Source organism: Rhinopithecus roxellana, chromosome 13 (assembly GCF_007565055.1).
Source record: "Rhinopithecus roxellana isolate Shanxi Qingling chromosome 13, ASM756505v1, whole genome shotgun sequence".
In the NCBI taxonomy this organism is placed as follows: domain Eukaryota; kingdom Metazoa; phylum Chordata; class Mammalia; order Primates; family Cercopithecidae; genus Rhinopithecus; species Rhinopithecus roxellana.
Window position 1 is genome coordinate 48,785,506 of NC_044561.1, and position 13,438 is coordinate 48,798,943.

The 13,438-nt window shown below is 43.1% G+C and overlaps 1 protein-coding gene across 2 annotated transcripts in view; it reads right to left on the minus strand.

Annotated features, from left to right (window-relative positions):
• Window positions 1-284: 284 nt before the first annotated feature.
• GART (phosphoribosylglycinamide formyltransferase, phosphoribosylglycinamide synthetase, phosphoribosylaminoimidazole synthetase) overlaps window positions 285-13,438 on the minus strand; it is a 40,058-nt gene continuing 26,904 nt past the window's right edge. For both annotated transcript variants that reach the window (XM_030914035.1, XM_010358840.2), the window contains exons 17-22: window positions 8,193-8,399; window positions 7,029-7,166; window positions 2,336-2,466; window positions 1,922-2,063; window positions 759-874; window positions 285-669 (exon numbers count right to left, since the gene is read on the minus strand). In XM_030914035.1, coding sequence (XP_030769895.1) covers window positions 478-669; window positions 759-874; window positions 1,922-2,063; window positions 2,336-2,466; window positions 7,029-7,166; window positions 8,193-8,399 — 926 coding nt within the window. In that variant the 3' untranslated portion in view covers window positions 285-477. The remainder of the gene's footprint in view (window positions 670-758; window positions 875-1,921; window positions 2,064-2,335; window positions 2,467-7,028; window positions 7,167-8,192; window positions 8,400-13,438) is intronic.

Sequence of the window (13,438 nt, forward strand, 5' to 3'; positions counted from 1 at the left end):
CGCATGCCACCATGCCCAGCTAACTATTATTTGTATTTTTAGTAGAGATGGGGTTTCACTGTGTTAGCCAGGAAGGTCTCGATCACCTGACCTTGTGATCCACCTGCCTCGGCCTCCCAGAGTGCTGGGATTACAGGCGTGAGCCACCATGCCTGGCTGAAAACATATAACTTACAAAAATGGAGGTGATTCCTCATGTCAGACAATACCAGCAACAACAACAACAACAAAGAAGAGGTGGTGATGGTCAGAAAAAGAGCATAAAAAAGACCAAGATACCTGTATGTCTCAGATATGCTACACTAACCAGTCTTGTTTTTAATGTCTCTATTTATTAAAAAATAGCAGATGAAGTAAGGGTGAGGTCTTTTTTGTCTTTTAGCAGTTTTTCTTTTGGGCCAAGTTCATGATAAAAAACCACCATGCAAACAGCAAATAATTCTTTCAAAACTGGCCCCATTTTTGAATTAGAAGGCTTCATTCCTCTTTAACCCAACAGATCTTGCCATTTTCTCCAAGCTGTACAGTTCCACTGGCCACCAACTGGAGGGCTGCAGGAAATGTTTTATGTTCTGCTAATTTTACTCTTTCAGAAAGAGTTGCAACAGTATCACCCCTCTTCACGGGAACAGCTTCTTGCAAAATAATTTGTCCAGCATCTACATCTTCCTGGAAAAGTAAGCAAGAACATTACCTTCTAGCCAGTGTAATTTACATCTGACTACTAATATCATGTTGGTAGAAAAAGACATACTCACAGCTACAAAGTGTACAGTGCACCCAGTAATTGTGACTCCGGTTTCCAGGGCTTGCTCATGGGCATTCGAACCCTTAAAAGAAGGGAGCAAGGATGGGTGGATATTGAGCATTTTTCCTAAAAATTAAAAAAAGCATAGCGGTCAGAATTTAAAAATCCTGGGTATTCTGTTAAAGGAATATGTTTTCCTTTCTAGATCTGAAGTCAAACAGGAGTTGGATTCTGGGATGGATGTTTTCTTTGCCAAACACAGAAATGAGGTAAAAGGAAGTAAGTTCTCATCCACGAAGGTCCCGGAAGCAGCAAGTACCCTCCTTGCACAGCCAAAGGCATGCTGGGGTGCTCTGAACAGCCACTCATGATGACAGGAAGGTGGGGAGTTCAAGCTGATACCAGCTTGTTGCTGGCACATACTGTTAAAAAGAAGCAAGAGGTTCTTACATAGTGTCTATGTGCTTGACTTCTAACCACAAAGTGACCCGTCCACCAGAGAGATGCTAGATTAGTTCTGTGTGGCTCATGTCACCAAAGGCATTGTCTATTTTATATCACACCACAAGTGCTCTAACTACATTCACCTAAGAATACATAAAGTCTTTGGAGGGAAAATGCATTTATTGTCCAACTGTGTGACCAACTGTGTGCACACATACACAAACAGGATGCAGTCAAGGCTTCTGGGGAGAAGGCAGTAACATAGATAGTATGTGTTTTCTGGCAATAACCTCCTCCTTGCCAACGTCTGGCAATGGTCTATGTTTCCTGAGAGAGGATGGACTCTTCATTTTGGGACGTATGGAATCATTCTCTTTTGCTTCTAAACAAGTAAAGGAAGGTCTTCCGAATATTTATTCAGAAGATGAAATATTATCTTTGGAGTAATGTGAAACAAAACTAAGCTACATTAGAAAAAATGACTAATTACAGCAAGCCAAAGTAAATGGATAGAGAGCACGTTAATAAATCATCATTGGGTCATTCTTTAGAGTAAAACAAAGGAAATTAAACTGTTACCTGTGTTGAAGTATTAATAAAATATCACAGTCAAACAGGAGTTGGATTTCTGGGAAGGGTGTTCACTACTGGGATTGTCTGGCAAGTTAACTGTTCTGGAGACCATTTTCAATTGATTTCTCAATGTGATGTCAAATAATTTTTGCTTACCATTCCACTTTTGGACAAAAGGGCCAGAAAGAATTCTCATGAATCCTGCAAGACAGACTATGTCTATGGAGAACTCTTCAAGGACTAGGTCAATTGCATTGTCAAATTCTACACGATTTTTATACAGTTTATGATTAATTACCTGTAATAGAAAAAGATAAGCACAACCTTTTTCAATGAATTACCAAAAATAATTAAAAACTCAACCTTTACACAGCCCATACTTCACTTCTTTGTAAAGATATACCTGATAGATTATTAAGAAAGGGACAGGATGAAGGAGAAGGCAAGGCCTGCACCCACCGACAATGGCAAAAGTCCATAGAATAAGTGCCCCACAGACCAGGGTCCCGTGAGGGCAGATTATAAACTTAAATATGGCCCACAGGAAAGATATTTTCCCAAGTCACTTACTCTAGTGGGAATACCAGCTCTTTCCGCTTTATCTAACCCAGCTACTGCGGCTTTGTTGGAGATAACAACATCAATTTGTGCAGAGCTATTTGGTTCCCGAGTACTGTCTATGAGTGCTTGCAGGTTCGATCCTGAGAAGGGAGAAAAACAACAGTGAGTTCATACTTTTTTTTTGAGACGGAGTCTCACTCTGTCACCCAGGCTGGGAGTGCAGTGGCATGATCTTGGTTCACTGCAACCTCTACCTCCCGGGTTCAAGGAATTCTCCTGCCTCAGCCTCCCAAGTAGCTGGAATTACAGGCATGTGCCACCACGCCCGGCTAATTTTTTTGTATTTTTAGTAGAGATGGGGTTTCACCACGTTGGCCAGGCTGGTCTGGAACTCCTGACATTAGGTGATCTGCCCACCTTGGCCTCCCAAAGTATTGGGATTACAGGCGTGAGCCACTGTACCCGGCCTCACACTTCTTAAAAAAAGAGATGTGCTGTTTTGAATAGGGGACTGTCAAATTTTCTGAATAAATGTCTTGGAAAAGACTGGTGATACGTAAGTCTTCTAAATTCCCTTTCTCTTGGCACAGGCAACTTAAGTAAATATGGAAAAAGCTTCTGTATAGCAATGGAAACAATCAACAAAGTAAGGAGACAACCCACAGAATGGGAGAAAATATTTGTAAACTATCCATCTGACAAGGGATTAATAACCAGAATATATAAGGAGCTTAAACAATTTATTAGGGAAAAATCTAATACTGTGATTAAACATGGGCAAGAGATCTGAATAGACATTTCTTAAAACACACAAATTGCAAACAGGTATATAAAAAGGTGCTCAACATCATTGATCATCAGAGAAATGCAAACCAAAACTACAACGACATATTGTTTTGCCCCAGTTAAAATGCTTTTATACAAAAGACAGGCAATAACATGCTGGCGAAGATGTGCAGAAAAGGGAACCGTCACACACTATTGGGAATGTAAAATAGTACAATTATCATGGAGAACAGTTTGAAGGGTCCTCAAAAATTAAAAAAAAAAGAGCTACCATATGATCCAGCAATCCCATTGCTAGGTATATACCCAAAAGAAAGAAAATCAGTGTATCAAAGAGATATCTGCGGCCGGGCGCGGTGGCTCAAGCCTGTAATCCCAGCACTTTGGGAGGCCGAGACGGGCGGATCACGAGGTCAGGAGATCAAGACCATCCTGGCTAACCCGGTGAAACCCCGTCTCTACTAAAAAATACAAAAAACTAGCCGGGCGAGGTGGCGGGCGCCTGTAGTCCCAGCTACTCGGGAGGCTGAGGCAGGAGAATGGCGTAAACCCGGGAGGCGGAGCTTGCAGTGAGCTGAGATCCGGCCACTGCACTCAGCCCGGGAGACAGAGCGAGACTCCGTCTCAAAAAAAAAAAAAAAAAAAAAAAAAAAAAAAAAAAAAAAAAAAAAGAGATATCTGCAGTTTCATGTTTATTCTCCATAGCCAAGATTTGGAAGCAACCTAAATGTTTATCAGCAGACAAATGGATTAAGAAAATGTGGTACATCACACAATGGAGTACTATTCAGCCATAAAAAAGAATGAGATCCTGTCATTTGCAACAACATGGATGGAACGGGAGATCATTAAGTTAAGTGAAATAAGCACAGAAAGACAAACCTCACACGTTCTCATTTACTTGTGGGAGCTAAAAATTAAAACAGTTGAACTCATGATGATAGTGCAATGATGGTTACCAGAGGCTAGGAAGGGTACTGGGAGAGACAGGGAGAGGGGATGCTAATGGGTACAAAAATGTAGTTAGAACGAACAAAATCTAGTGTTTGATAGCATAACAGGGTGACTGTAGTCAACAATAATTTATTACACATTTTAAAATAACTGAAAGAGGCTGGGCGCGGTGGCTCATGCCTATAATCCCAGCACTTTGGGAGGCCAAGGCAGGTGGATCACCCTGAGGTCAGGAGTTCGAGACTAGCCTGACCAGCTTGGCCAACATGACAAAACCCCATCCCTACTAAAAACACAAAAAATGAGCCCGGCATGGTAGTAGGCACCTGTAATCCCAGCTACTCAGGAGGCTGAGGCAGAAGAATCGCTTGAAACTGGGAGGCAGAGTTTGCAGTGAGCCAAGATTGTGCCACTGCACTCCAGCCTGGGCGACAGAGTGAGATTCTATCTCAAAAAACCAACCAAACAAACAACACACTGAAATAATATAACTGGATTGTTTGTAACACAAAGAAAGAATAAATGCTTGAGGTGATGAATACCGGGATGTGATTATTACAGGTTGTATGGCTGTATCAAAAGATCTCATGTACCCCATAAATATATATACCTACCATGAACGCATAAAAATTAAAAATTAAAAAAATTCCCTTCCTCTTGGGATAATGGATTAATAGATTGTAAAAAGCACGGATATTCCTGGTTGGCCTTCAATTCCATCCATATTGCTGCAAATGATGTGGTTTAGGATATGTAATTGCTCCTACAAATTCTGTATCTTATGATCTAGCATTGTAGTAGAAACAGTATAACATTATGTCAAAACTGAGTGATGAGAAATAAGCTGCTTAATTAAGCAAGAAAAATTGACCCTCTCAAGAACCACTATGCTATGACCATTACAATAGTTTCTTTAAAAAAACTTTTTTAAATTTAGATTCAGGGGTACACACGCTTGTTTAGTACATGGGAATATTGTATAATGGTGGGGATTGGGCTTCTAGTGTACCTATTACCTAAATAGTGAACATCATACCTGATAGAAAAATTTTCAACCCTCACCCCTTCTCCCACACTTCCCTGTTTTGTCTACTGTTTCCATCTTTTTCTTTTTTTTTTTTGAGATGGAGTCTTGCTCTGTCGCCAGGCTGGAGTACAGTGGTGCGATCTTGGCTCACTGCAACCTCCGTCTCCCGGGTTCAAGCGATTCTCCTGTCTCAGCCTCCAGAGTAGCTGGGACTATAGGCATGCGCCACCACACCCAGCTAATTTTTGTATTTTTAGTGGAGACATGGTTTCACTATGTTGGCCAGGATGGTCTAGATCTCTTGACCTCATTATCTGCCTGCCTCAGCCTCCCAAAGTGCTAGGATTACAGGCATGAGCCACAGTGCCCGGTCCTATTGTTTCCATCCTTATGTCCACATGTACCCACTGTTTAACTCCTACTTGTGAGAACATGCGACATCTCATTTTCTGTTTCTGAGGCAGTTCACTCAGGATAACGGCCTCCAGTTCCATCCATATTGCCGCAAATGATGTGGTTTTATTCTTTTTTTTTTTTTTTTTTTTGAGGCGGAGTCTGCGGCCCAGGCTGGAGTGCAGTGGCCGGATCTCAGCTCACTGCAAGCTCCGCCTCCCGGGTTCACACCATTCTCCTGCCTCAGCCTCCGGAGTAGCTGGGACTACAGGCGCACGCCACGTCGCCCGGCTAGTTTTTTTCTATTTTTAGTAGAGACGGGGTTTCACCATGTTAGCCAGGATGGTCTCGATCTCCTGACCTCGTGATCCGCCCGTCTCGGCCTCCCAAAGTGCTGGGATTACAGGCTTGAGCCACCGCGCCCGGCCTTTTTTTTTTTTTTTTGAGACGGAGTCTCGCTCTGTCGCCCAGGCTGGAGTGCAGTGGCCGGATCTCAGCTCACTGCAAGCTCCGCCTCCCGGGTTTACGCCATTCTCCTGCCTCAGCCTCCCAAGTAGCTGGGACTATAGGCGCCCGCCACCTCGCCCGGCTGGTTTTTTGTATTTTTAGTAGAGACGGGGTTTCACCGTGTTAGCCAGGATGGTCTCGATCTCCTGACCTCGTGATCCACCCGTCTCGGCCTCCCAAAGTGCTGGGATTACAGGCTTGAGCCACCGCGCCCGGCCGGTTTTATTCTTTTTTATGGCTGCACCTTACAATAGTTTCTTTGCTTTATTATCAACTTGGGCCTAAAATACATTAAAACCTTAAGATCGACTTATAAAGCAATTAACCTTCTGGGAATGAATCCTGAAGAAATATCAGAGCTGGGTGTGGTGCTGCATGCCTGCAGTCCCAGCTACTCGGGGGGCCAATAAGGTGGAAGGATTGCTTGAGGCCACAGCTGGAAGCTGCAGTGTACTATGATTGCATCTGTGAATAGCTACTCTACTCTAGCCTGGGCAACATAGCAAGACTGTCTCAAAAAGAATCATGATGATCTTGGCCATCAATTAAAAAAAAATCAGATATGCATTTAAGAACATACTGAATATTTGCAAGAATGTTCATAGCAATGTTACTTACAATAGAGGAAAAAAAATCAGGCTACATCCATCTGAGAGAATACAATACTCATTACTTTATCCATAAAGGTCAAACATAAACTTCTTCTTAATAATATAACAATAAAAATTCCTCAACTGTTTTCAGACTTTTCAACAACAAAGCTATGATACAAAATGAGCTGGAACTTCTATCTTTTCTGTCTTTTCTGGTTTCTCCTTAACCGGCCTTCTGACATCCTCTACTTTTTTCTTTGGGAGTGGTCTCAAATTCCTAAGAAAAGTGGAAAGACTAAGAATGCTGAAAAGACAAAGACAACCCTCATGATTCCCTGCAGTCCCTAGACTCTGCCGAGAGTAACCTTACAATCTCAAAGAGTGCAGGGAGGAAAGGAAGGGCAGTCAACAGCTCTACAGTGAAGAAGCAGCCACATCTCACCTGTTCCAGATATTAAGACAGCCACTCTGGCCTTTTTTTTTTCAAAAGACAAATGATTTTTCAGGGAGCCATTCTTCAACACTGACCCATTTATTTGCATGCTTTCCATCAGATTCTTGACTTTCACACGTGGGGAACCTTCATTCCAAACATGTCCATAAATAAGTAAAGAACAATTGTGAATTAACAGGAATAATGGAAAGAAAAATATTTTATGAAAACTTTAGGGTATATTTTATCCTGAAAATAAGATAATGCAAAGACTAAAATGAACAACACCTTTGTATCACTTACCACTATTCATTCATAAAAACTTCCAAAAGGTGAACATACATAATTACTTCAACTAAAAGCTACAGATCACATCACTATCTTGAAGCACATAGTGGATATATATAACTGCCTGCCAGTATTCTGCCCCTACTCCCCAAATCTTCCTAGTGAGACCACCCATAGTACTGCCATGACCTCCTGGTCTGGGGGATAAGCATGTGACCCAGCAAAACCATTTAAAGACTTGATATGGGATGTTAAGAAAGAGAGGGTCTCCTTTCTTATTGTAATGTGAGCTGAAGGATGTTATCTTTCCGGCATTTGGAGAACCCGCTTGAAAATGAATCCTACACAATAGAGGAAAGAAAGGCAGATATAGGTGAAGTCAGCAAGGTCTGACTTTTTTTTTTTTCTGTTTTTTACTTTTGTGAATCTTCTCTGTATCATTCCAATTTCAGCATATGTGCTGCCGAAGCGAGCATGTGACATCTTTGTTAGTGAATCTGAGTGGATTTTCTGCCCCTCTGCCAAGTTCTAGCACTTCTAGTAGAGTCCTGACTGATACAGTACTTGTCAGGGTGCTCGCTATTCCTTGAATTGAGCTGAGTGACAAAGCAGAACCATGAGGTCTTGTGTGTGGGGAGATTACTTTGGGAAGTGATCCTGTGGGGTGTGGTTGTGCATGCATGAATGCTGAGAGTTCTGAGGCAGAAATGAAGAGATACGTGGTATCGCTGGGGTGGGTGCTGTCATGTTACATCTGTGTAAAGATAGTTGCCATAGCGACGGCTGCACTAAAAGGTGGGCAGAAAGCTTGTGAGGCAAGGCTGAGGTATAGCTAATATTATACAGCTAAAATTATCTACCTAAAAATGAATAAGGAGCAAATACCTTCAGCTCGTGCAACCACACTGCCAATCACCCAGGCTTCTTCCTTGTGCTGCTGGATATCCCTCAGAATCTGCTCTGTCTGCTCCTTTGATACCACAAGGGCAGCGCCAACCCCACAGTTAAATGTTCTGGCCATCTCTTCCTCAGAGAGGTGTCCTTCCTGCTGTAACCATGAGAAGACCTTGGGGATCCTCCAGGTCTGGGCATCTGAAAATAGACATGAATTGTTTGATTTTTCCTACCTTCTCACACAGGGTACAAAAGTATGCACATATTCAAAGATATGGAAATTATAATCAGGCTCTGCTATTTTATGTAGAGTAAAACTATAAATTGGCCTCTGAGAACTTTTTATTTGGGGATCCACTGGTACCTTAGACATTAAGAACATTTTTTGTTGACACACTTGGCCAGTACTTACAATTGAATGAGGTTTTGTGCTACATTAATGAACCAGACCCTTAGACATTCCCTAGTGGATTAGATAAGCTAGTAGCTGAATTCCAGCAAAGGCCAGTATACCATCCTTTTGCAAACGTTTGGCTGAGTCTTTGCGATGACCAAAATGCACCCAAAGTACAATGCAAAACTAAATGGCTTGTCTACTTATTTAGAGAAAATGCATACACTACTTAGGAAAAGTTATGCTAATGGAATGCAGATCAACACCCTCTCCCGCTCATTCATTTTAAAATGTAGACTTCCTAGGTCTGCTATAAGAATACATTCTCTCGGTGGGCGCGATTGCTCATGCCTGTAATCCCAACACTTTGGGAGGCCAAGGCAGGCGGATCACATGGTCAGGAGATCGAGACCATCCTGGACAACATAGTGAAATACCTTCTCTACTAAAAATACAATAATTAGCCGGGCGTGAGCCTGTAGTACCAGCTACTCGGGAGGCTGAGGCAGGAGAATCACTTAAACCTGGGAGGTGGAGGTTGCAGTGAGCCGAGATGGCGCCACTGCACTTCAGCCTGGTGACAGAGCGAGATTCTAACTCAAAAACAAAAAAAAAAAAAAAGAAAAAGAGTACATTCTCTCTTATCACAAATAATACAACAAATATCTCTAATAAAGATTTTTAGGTAAAGGCCTATATACACACACACAACATTTCTGAATTTAAAAAGAATCTGGATAGTTCTTTGGGATCTATGATTATGGGATCTGATTTTTAAAAAAAACTATACCGAATTAAATTATTTATGATGCTCTTAAGAAAGGGAAGCCAATGTGAACTTAGCTTTTTATTAAATAATAAGGTTTACGATCAGTTCTGCCTATTTATTTGGTTTATCTATTGGATTTTTTTTTTTTTTTTTTGAGATGGAGTCTTGCCCTGTCACCCAGGCTGGAGTGCAGTGGCGCAATCTCGGCTCACTGCAAGTTCCGCCTCCTGGGTTCGTGCCATTCTCTTGCCTCAGCCTCCCGAGTAGCTGGGACTACAGGCGCCCGCCACCAAGCCCAGCTAAGTTTTTGTATTTTTAGTAGAGATGGGGTTTCACCATGTTAGCCAGGATGGTCTCAATCTCCTGACCTTGTGATCCACGTGCCTCGGCCTCCCAAAATGCTAGGATTACAGGCGTGAGCCACTGTGCCCAGTCTTTTTTTTTTTTTTTGAGACAGGATCTGGCTCTGTTGCCCAGGCTGGAGTGCAGTGGCATGAACACGGCTCACTGTACCCTCAATCTCCCAGGCTCAAGTGATCCTCTCACTTCAGCCTTCTGAGTAGCTGGGACTACAGGCATGCGACACCATGCTTGGCTATTTAAAAAACTTGTTTTGTAGAGACAGGGTCTTACCATGTTGCCCAGTCTAGTTTTGACCTCCTGGGCTCATGTAATTCTTCTGCCTCAGCCTCCCAAAGTGCTGGGATTATAGACATGAGCCATCATGCTCAGCCGATAATCAGTTTTTTAATTCTTTGGAGTTGATAAAATTTTTTTTTTTTGAGACAGAGTCTGTGTCGTTCAGGCTGGAGTGCAATGGCGTGATCTCCCGGCTCACTGCAACCTCCGCCTCCTGGGTTCAAGCTATTCTCATGCCTCAGCCTCCTGAGTAGCTGGGATTATAGGCATGTGCCACCACACCTGGCTTTTGTGTGTGTGTGTGTGTGTATTTTTAGTAGAGACAGGGTTTCATCATGTTGGCCAGGCTGGTCTTGAACTCCTGACCTCAGGGGATCCACCCACCTCAGCCTCCCAAAATGCTGGAATTACAGGGGTGAGCCATCACCACACCCAGCCTGGAGTTGATACAATTTTAAAAATGAGGCCGGGGGCGGTGGCTCACACCTGTAATCTCAGCACTTTGGGAGGCCGAGGCCAGAGGATCACGATGTCACGAGTTTGAGACCAGCCTGGCCAACATGATGAAACCCCGTGTCTACTGAAAATACAAAAATTAGCTGGGCGTGGTGACGCACATCTGTAATCCCAGCTACTCGGGAGGCTGAGGCAGGAGAATCGCTTGAAACCAGGAGGTGAAGGTTGCAGTGAGCCGAGATCACGCTACTGCACTCCAGCCTGGGCGACAGGGCGAGACTCCGTCTCAAAAAAAAAAAACAATTAAAACTAAAATTAAATAAAAATAAACATAAAAATGAATCACATGTCTATGACTCTTAGATTCAATTCCATTTATAGTAGCTGGAAAATGTCCATTCTTAATAGTTGAGCTCTCAGAAGATTTAGTAACTACATTGTTCACTATGCTCTCAATAGTTAAAAGTCAATAGCAACTTAAAACTAAATAGTGATACATCTATAAAATGGAATACTTGTTACCAAAAATGATGCTACTAAGACAGGTAGATAGTGATGATATATTTAATGGCAGGGCAAGTAGCAGATTACCAAACTATGATCTTGTTTTAGTGAAGTTTTACAAAGTATTTATAGGAAAAAACATTGTCAGACTAAGAGTCTAGTTTCTATAAATGAACAAGTACTTCATGAATAATGTAAGTTGTAATTTTAATGTCAAAAAGTCCTGGCCGGGTGTGGTAGCTCATGCCAGTAATCCCAGCACTTTGGGAGGCTGAGGTGGGCAGATTGCTCTGAGCCAAGGAATTTGAGATCAGCCTGGGCAATGTGGTGAAACCCTGTCTCTACTAAAAATACAAAAAATAGCCAAGTGTGGTGGCGTGTACCTGTGGTCCCAGCTACTCAGGAGGCTGAGGTGGGAGGATCACTTGAACCTAGGACGTTGGGGCTATAGTGAGCTGTGATCACACCACTGAACTCCAGTTGGGGCGACAGAATGAGACTCTGTCTCAATAAAAAACAAACAAACAAAAATCCCAGAAGCCCTTACTTAAATCTGTTGTCAAAGTATGATTCCTGGAAGAAACTTTAGAGGCTGGATGCAAGGAGTTGTGCAATGGCTTTTACTGGAATACAGACATTTGTGTAACTCAAAATATAACTGCTTTCAGGAATATGGCTATATCAACTTTCAGTTTCTTAATGAGGTGACTACTATGTTGTTTTTAACTAGTGCTGTGCTAGAGCCAGCTTGTAGAGACTGTTAAACAGCCATTTTTTTTTTTTTTTTTTTTTTTATTTTTTATTGAGACGGAGTCTCGCTCTGTCACCCAGGCTGGAGTGCAGTGGCCAGATCCCAGCTCACTGCAAGCTCCGCCTCCCGGGTTCATGCCATTCTCCTGCCTCAGCCTCCCGAGTAGCTGGGACTACAGGCGCCCGCCACCTCGCCCGGCTATTTTTTAGTAGAGATGGGGTTTCACCGTAAACAGCCATTTTTAAAGCAGCTATGATGGGAGTATTTATACCACAGAAACTGGCAAATGCACAAATCAGTCCTGTTCCTTTCCCCATTCATCAGCAGGCCACTGTTTTTAACTACTTGAAAAGGATGATGAATGAAAAACTTATTAAGGTTCTTATATATGCTCATCAGAAAGCATTTCTACCCAAGGAAGGTCTTAAACCCCTAGTTTCACCCTCCTATAAATCCTTCAACTCCTTACTATGCTCAGTCCATGGACCTGGAAGAGACTCCCACTCAGCCTGGCCTGGCCTGGCCTGTCTGTCTTGCTTCCCTGACTAGACTGAAATCCCATCTTCAGCGGGACCACTCTCCCAGCTTCCCTTGCTGATTTCCTCACTTCCACATAACCTACCTGACTCTTCAGTTCTCTCCGAGCTTCACATACGGTCTGACTCTTGGGTTAGCTCACCAAATCTACTCACCTCTATCTCTCTGACTGCTTCTCCCCCATGAATGACCCCAATACCTGCTTGCTTCAGCTGGATCAACCTAACCAATCTATTTTTCTGTTCTTGCTTCAAGGCCATATACAGGCTTTTACTCTGGGAGAGAAACTACATGAGCAGCTTCAGCTTCACCTGTGCCTTCAGTCCTGCTCGCTGTCTCATTCCTGTTTGACCTTGACTGCTTTATCTACTTCTCTCTTCAAGCTCCACCCCAGGCCTGCTCATTTCACTAATACTTCACAGGGAAGTTATTTTATGTAAACTCCCTCAGTTTCTACTCCTTCAAGCCAATGTGTATTAGTTGACTGTAGCTGGAAAAGTTTCTCTGACTTTATTCTACAAAAACAAGGGAGGGAGGGGCTGGGCACAGTGGCTCATGCCTGTAATCCCAGCACTTTGGGAGGCCAAAGTGGGTGGATCATTAGGTCAAGAGATCTAGACCATCCTGGCCAACATGGTGAAACCCCACCTCTACTAAAAATACAAAAATCAGCCGGATGTGGTGGTGGGCACCTGTAGTCCCAGCTACTTGGGAGGCTGAGGCAGGAGAATCACTTGAATCCCGGAGGCGGAGGTTGCAGTGAGCCAAGATTGCGCCACTGCACTCCAGCCTGGTGACAGAGCAAGACTCCATCACAAAACAAAAACACAGGGAGGGAGGACTCTGTCCCTCACTTTTGCTGCATGTATAAAATTATTCCACTTCCCTTTTACTAGTAGGTTTCTTCAAACAGAAATCTCTACCCACTGTCTCTACAACTCTGCCACAACAATCTAGTGGGTGGTATCTATGACCAGCAAACTGCCTTTTGACCTAACTCTAAAATACACAAGTCTTTTTCTAGTGCTTATTCTAGATTTCTGTGCTGTACCTGACACTGTGGACCAGTGTCACGTTAAAATCCTACCTTGGGGCTGGGCGTGGTGGCTCACGCCTGTAATCCCAGGACTTTGGGAGGCTGAGACGGGCGGATCACTTGAGGCCAGGAATTCGAAACCAGCCTGGCC